At 62.0% G+C, this 5,465-nt stretch overlaps 1 protein-coding gene and 4 non-coding genes across 5 annotated transcripts; 1 reads left to right on the forward strand and 4 right to left on the reverse strand.

The window, feature by feature from the left end:
- BORCS6 (BLOC-1 related complex subunit 6) lies at positions 1-1,834 on the forward strand. Its single transcript, XM_077892722.1, has one exon. It carries the CDS (start codon positions 82-84, stop codon positions 1,141-1,143), a length of 1,062 nt encoding a protein of 353 aa, XP_077748848.1. The 5' UTR covers positions 1-81; the 3' UTR covers positions 1,144-1,834.
- Positions 1,835-2,493: 659 nt separating this feature from the next.
- Positions 2,494-2,567, reverse strand: TRNAI-AAU (transfer RNA isoleucine (anticodon AAU)). The gene has a single exon. It is a non-coding gene; the product is annotated as a tRNA-Ile (tRNA).
- Positions 2,568-2,897: 330 nt separating this feature from the next.
- TRNAT-AGU (transfer RNA threonine (anticodon AGU)) lies at positions 2,898-2,971 on the reverse strand. Its single transcript has one exon. It is a non-coding gene; the product is annotated as a tRNA-Thr (tRNA).
- A 255-nt stretch (positions 2,972-3,226) lies between these two features.
- On the reverse strand, positions 3,227-3,308 carry TRNAS-GCU (transfer RNA serine (anticodon GCU)). The gene has a single exon. It is a non-coding gene; the product is annotated as a tRNA-Ser (tRNA).
- Positions 3,309-3,719: 411 nt separating this feature from the next.
- On the reverse strand, positions 3,720-3,791 carry TRNAW-CCA (transfer RNA tryptophan (anticodon CCA)). Its single transcript has one exon. It is a non-coding gene; the product is annotated as a tRNA-Trp (tRNA).
- Positions 3,792-5,465: the final 1,674 nt, after the last annotated feature.

Below are 5,465 nucleotides of genomic sequence, written 5' to 3' on the forward strand. Positions count from 1 at the left end.
GACCAACGCCCCTTAAAGGCGCCGCCGACGCCGCGCGAGCCGGGGCGAATCAGTTCCTAGGTGCCTGCCCCCAGCTGCGGCATGGAGTCGTCCCGGGGGCGGCCTGGGCCCGAGGCGGACCTTCCGGCTCCCGGGGAACAGCAAGCCGCGCTATGGGGCGGCGGCCCGGGCCGAGCGCCCTCGGAGCCGCCCTCAGGCCTCCCGCCGTCCGCGCAGGGAGAGGCCGAGAACGTTGGGGGCGCGCGCCGCCACCCCGCGGCGTCCCCGAAGACGCCGAGTCGCGGCGCCGTCCACCGGGCGGAGCGGGAGGCTCGGGACGACGACGAGTCCGGCCGCAGAGGGACGCCGTCCGCGCCAGGGAGCCGCGCGGGGGAGGCTTGCGAGGACCCCGAGCCGCCGGAGGCCGAGCCTGCGTCCGAGAGGGGCTGCCGTCGAGGGAGCGCGGGAGGCGGCGGGATGGAGGCTGAGCCGCGGGAGGGAGACGAGGAGGAGGAGGAGGCGGCGGCGGCCGGCAGGGCTGGTCGCTCGTTCTCCAGCCGCCTTCAGGACAGCCGCAGCCTGGACGGGCTGAGCGGGGCGTGCGGCGGTGGCGGCGGCGGAGGCGCGGGGTCCGCGGGGGGTGCGGAGCCTGGCGCGGGCAGCGGCCGCCGCGCCACTATCTCCAGCCCCCTGGAGCTCGAGGGCACCGTGAGCCGCCATGGCGACCTCACCCACTTCGTGGCCAACAACCTGCAACTCAAGATTCGTCTGAGCGGCACCCCGCAACCGCCGCCCCCCGCCCCAGCGCGGCCCTGTGCGGCGCCCGCGCCCGCGCCCGCCCCGGCCATCCCCCCCATCGACCCCGACGTGCTGCGGGACCTGGAGCGGCTGAGTCGGGAGCTGGGCGGCAGGGTGGACCGTCTGCTGCGCGGGCTGGGCGGCGCGGTGCAGGAGCTGACGGCGCTGAGCGTGGGCTGCATCCAGACCTACCGCGATGCCGTGGACTCCCTCGGCGAAGCGGTGGACATGAGCATCAAGGGCATGTACACCCTGCTGGCGCGCTGCGAAGAGCTGGAGCGGGCTTTGCAGCCCGTGCAGGGGCTGGCGCGCCAAGTCCGGGATATCCGACGCACCCTGGAGGTGTTGGAGGCCCTGTGCAAGTGACCTGGAGGGCAGGAGAGGCTGGCCGAGCCGGGCCGGCAGAATCTTGAGGCCTCTTCAAGGAGCCCTGGTGGGAACCGCCCGCAGAGGGGAGGCCTGTGTTTTGGAGGCTCTTGCGGATGCATTTAGCAGGCCTGCCACCACTCGCTGGGCCTTATTCAGGTGTATATGGGGAAGCCTCTCCGGGTAGGAGGGAATGATGCTCTGCTTCTATTAAGTTGGCCATTTGTAGCAACCCTGTTCTCTTCTCCAGCTAGAGCGCCGTCCCTGGAACCCAGGGCTTTAGGTCTCGGCTTGGGGACATGCCTGCCATGTGTGGTCAAGAAAGGAGAAGAGGCCCTAGCCCCCACTGTGGCCACCCTGACTCCAGTGGCCATATCTCAGGTGTCAGGGGCTGTGGGAGCTTGAGTGCCCCTTGGCCACACACCATGCGGAGAAAGATGCACACCTTCAGGTGGATAACCCCCTGCTTCTGCCCTCGGGCCCTGGACGATCCCCCTTCCCCAGGCGGAGCCGGGTTGAGCTGGAAGAAGTGTGCATCGATGGCACAGGGGGTGAGGTGGGAAGGGTCTCACTGCTCTCAGGGTTCAGGCAGACTTGTTGCTGGTTTTGAAGCCCACCTGTTGTGGAGTGTTCTAATCAGTTTTGGCTTTCTGAGTTTTTGTGGAATTAAAGTGCTGCTGCTAAGGCTGAAGTGTGTCTGTGTGGGGTTCCAGGGATTGGTGAGCTGAATGAGGGTGGGTCTTTTTCATGGAGCTCTCTTGGCAGATGCTGGGAGCAGGGCGGAAGGGGGTCCCAGGCATCCCCCGCAAGTGTATGGTTCCTGTTCTCAGGCATCACTGACATGGGGCTGGAGGCTGGAGGGGGGAACACGTGAGAGACACAGATAGGGTCTCAGAGATCCAGTAAAAGCAGAAAGACAAGGTGTCCCGGTACCGAAAGGGAAGGGGCGGACTTCTGAGATCTTGGAGGGGACATGCAGGGGCTGGCTGAACTGGACATCTTGGCCCAGGAGGAACTGGAAACACCGGTTGCTCCATTCCTGACCCCGTTTCCCACATTCCCCCAATCAGTGTCCTATTGATTCCAACCTCTCCAAGCTTCCTGTCCACAGTTCACATGGTAAATTCCAGGAGCCCCAAGCCATAGCCGGCACCATTAAAGAGATCACAGAAGGAACTCCAGTTTTATTAAACCTCCCTCCTCTCCACTCAAGACAGTACCATTTTGGACTGAGTTTCTACACTTTTCTATTTGGGATGTGAAAAGTCCTGGGATTAGGAAAGATTGCTTTACAGGCTTTCCCCAGTAACAAGAAATTAAATGGTGCAAAGTTAAAAAGGGAACCACTCCTGGCCCGTACGGGGATCGAACCCGCGACCTTGGCGTTATTAGCACCACGCTCTAACCAACTGAGCTAACCGGCCAGTTGACGTTGGCATCTCGGTCTAAAGCTATATAGAATTTATATTACCCATCGGTCATGTAGAAAGAAAATTAAATATGGGCAGGGCCATTCCGAGAGACATGATAAACGAAGACGAAATCACCGAGCGTCTCGGGAAGGAACAGGAAGCGCAGATGCCACTCTGGTGCTCGGCGGCAAATACGGAGGCTGACGACTAGCACCGCGGGGTCCAGGGACCCAACCACAAAGGCCAGAAATGGAAAGCGCATCCCGTGGAGGCTCCGGAGAGACAATGATGGTTCGTTCATGCGGATGCTCAAAGGCTCTCCGCAAAAGCAGCAAAGCGTGGAGGCACCGCTGGGATTCGAACCCAGGATCTCCTGTTTACTAGACAGGCGCTTTAACCAACTAAGCCACGGCGCCCACCGTGAGGTTCCCCAGCCTCTTCTTTCCTTGGCCAGGTCAGCTCTACCGCAGGTGAATGGATGCCCAGATGCCCCTTGTGGCTGACCTCGGGCCGTCCCCGAAAAAGGAGCGGAAGGGACGAAAACCACGGCTGGGGGCGACTGCAGTGTAGAGGGGTGACGCGGAAACCGAATCGGAGTAGGTAAGAGGTTACAGAAGAAATTCGTGCTTGACGATGACAAAACGGAAGCCCCAGCCGCGGGAACCGCACGCCGACGAGGATGGGATTCGAACCCACGCGTGCAGAGCACAATGGATTAGCAGTCCATCGCCTTAACCACTCGGCCACCTCGTCTGCCGAGCTGCGGCTTCCGCTCTCCTCTCTGGGGTCTGAACTCGTCCTCCCGCCCGCCGGGCCCGCCCACGTGGCGGAGGGCGCGCGTCCCGGGAACCCCGCCCGGCCCACGCGCCCCGCAGGGCGGTCGCCCCCTGAGCCACCTTCTCGCCCGCGCGCTCCATCCTCTCCTCCCCGGCACCCAGAGACCCGCCGCGCGCGCCCGTCCCCCGGAGCTCCGCCCCCCGTCCGCGCGCACCGGGCTCCGACCTCTGGGCTGCCCGACGGCGCGGCTCCAGACGCGGCCCCCGGCGCGCTCCCCTTCCGGCCCCCGCGAGGTGCTGCTCCCACTGGGCGCCGGCGCTCGAGCGTCGGTAGACGCGCCCCGGAGGGAAACAAATAAAAGTGACGGAAGCCCTCGCGAAAAAGAGCTGACCCCGACGTGATTTGAACACGCAACCTTCTGATCTGGAGTCAGACGCGCTACCGTTGCGCCACGAGGTCGGCCGGCCGGAGGGGTGGACAGGTCTCCCCATGGCCACTTGGCAGCCGGCCGGGGTCCTCGGCGACGGGGTGAGAGCCGAGCGCCTTCCCGAGCTCCTTAGGCTCCGGCGGCACGGTGGGTGCGCCGACCCGCGGGGCCCCCGCAAACCCCCCACCCTCCGGCGTCCTGCCCACGAGCTGCTGGCCCGGAGCCGTCACCCGGGGCCCCCAGAGCACACGGCCGGGCGGGGTGGGACGGACGCCCCGCGGAGCGTGTGGGAGCGCGGCCGGAGCCCCGGGCACCTGCGGGGCGAGAGAGGAGCTCCTGCAGCTGCGCGTTCCCGGGGTCCGCGGGGCCTCCAGCCCCGCATCGGCCCCGCATCGGCCTGTACCAGCCCCGCACCAGGCCCGCACCGGCTCCGCATCAGCCCCCGGCTCGGAGACTCTGATTTCTAAGTCCAGGGCAGAGACCCAGCCTCGGTCACTTTGTCGCTCGCTCGTTACAGCTCTGAGGAACAACTTACATGCTGTGACAGACACAGACCCGAAGGGCGTGTTTTGATTAAGTTTTAACAAATGCCACCCACAACCCATTCAATTCGTAGGACATTTCCTCCACCCCCAGAAAGTTCTGCCCTGCCCCTTTCCAGAGGCTAACCACTGTCCTGATTTCCATCACCACAGGCGTCAGCATGTCTTGGGGTTCCCCAAGTGAGAAGGAGCCGCGGCTTGGAGAGAGGGGAACCAGAAGCTAGCAAGAGACCCCCAATGGCCTCTTGAGGAAGAGGAGGAGTGCAAGAGGCCAACCTGGAGAAGGAGGTCATGCTGTGTCTCACCCCTTCCTTCCCAGGTCAAATGTCTGCACATCCCATACAGTGGTGCTCCTAAAAGTCCTCAGGTCCCACCTCTGGATTCAGACCTCCAGCACCTGCTTGGACATCTTCACTTGACCCTGTCACCCTTCCTTCCCCACTCCTGGACCATCAGCCAGTGGCTAAGCCAAGGCTGGGAGTCTTATCTTGACTTCCCTCTCCCGCCCTCCCCATTTCCAGTCACCAAATTCCCGTCAATTCCATGTTCCTTCATAATTCTCCTGCTAGCCCTAATTCCCCATCCCCACTGCCACCCTCTCACCTTCTCTTGCTGGATTATTCTAATAGACTCCTCTCTGATGGCTCTGCCTCCGGAATAGCCAAAAAGGATCATCTTTCTAAAATGCGAACTTGATCCCATCGCACTGTGGCTGAAAATCAGTGCCCCATTCCCTTGGAGATTAGGTCCTAACTTATTGGCAGGGTCCCCAGGGCTACACACTTCTTAAGTGAGCCCCTGGAAGCAGGTTGCCAGTATTCACACATAGGCTTTGCTACTTACTAGTCATGGGATTTGGGTTGGTTATGAAATCTCCCTGCGTTTCAATGTCCCCATATGGAAAATGGTAAAAACCTTAATGGATCACTAGTAGTTTATTTACTGAGATAAAGTGTTCAGAACCTGACTGGCCACAATCAGTTATTATGGTTATTATTAATATCTGGCCCTTGCCTGATTCTTCGGCCACTGCCTCCTCCCCTCCCAGTTAGCAACCGTGGTGACTCATTTAGAGTTCCTTAAACTCACTTTAGCCTTCCTCCCTGCCTCTTTGCCACTGTCTCTGACTCTCCTTTACCTGGATGACCCTTACATACCCCTCAA

The sequence above is a fragment of the Canis aureus genome, chromosome 3 (assembly GCF_053574225.1).
Source record: "Canis aureus isolate CA01 chromosome 3, VMU_Caureus_v.1.0, whole genome shotgun sequence".
NCBI classification, from domain to species: domain Eukaryota; kingdom Metazoa; phylum Chordata; class Mammalia; order Carnivora; family Canidae; genus Canis; species Canis aureus.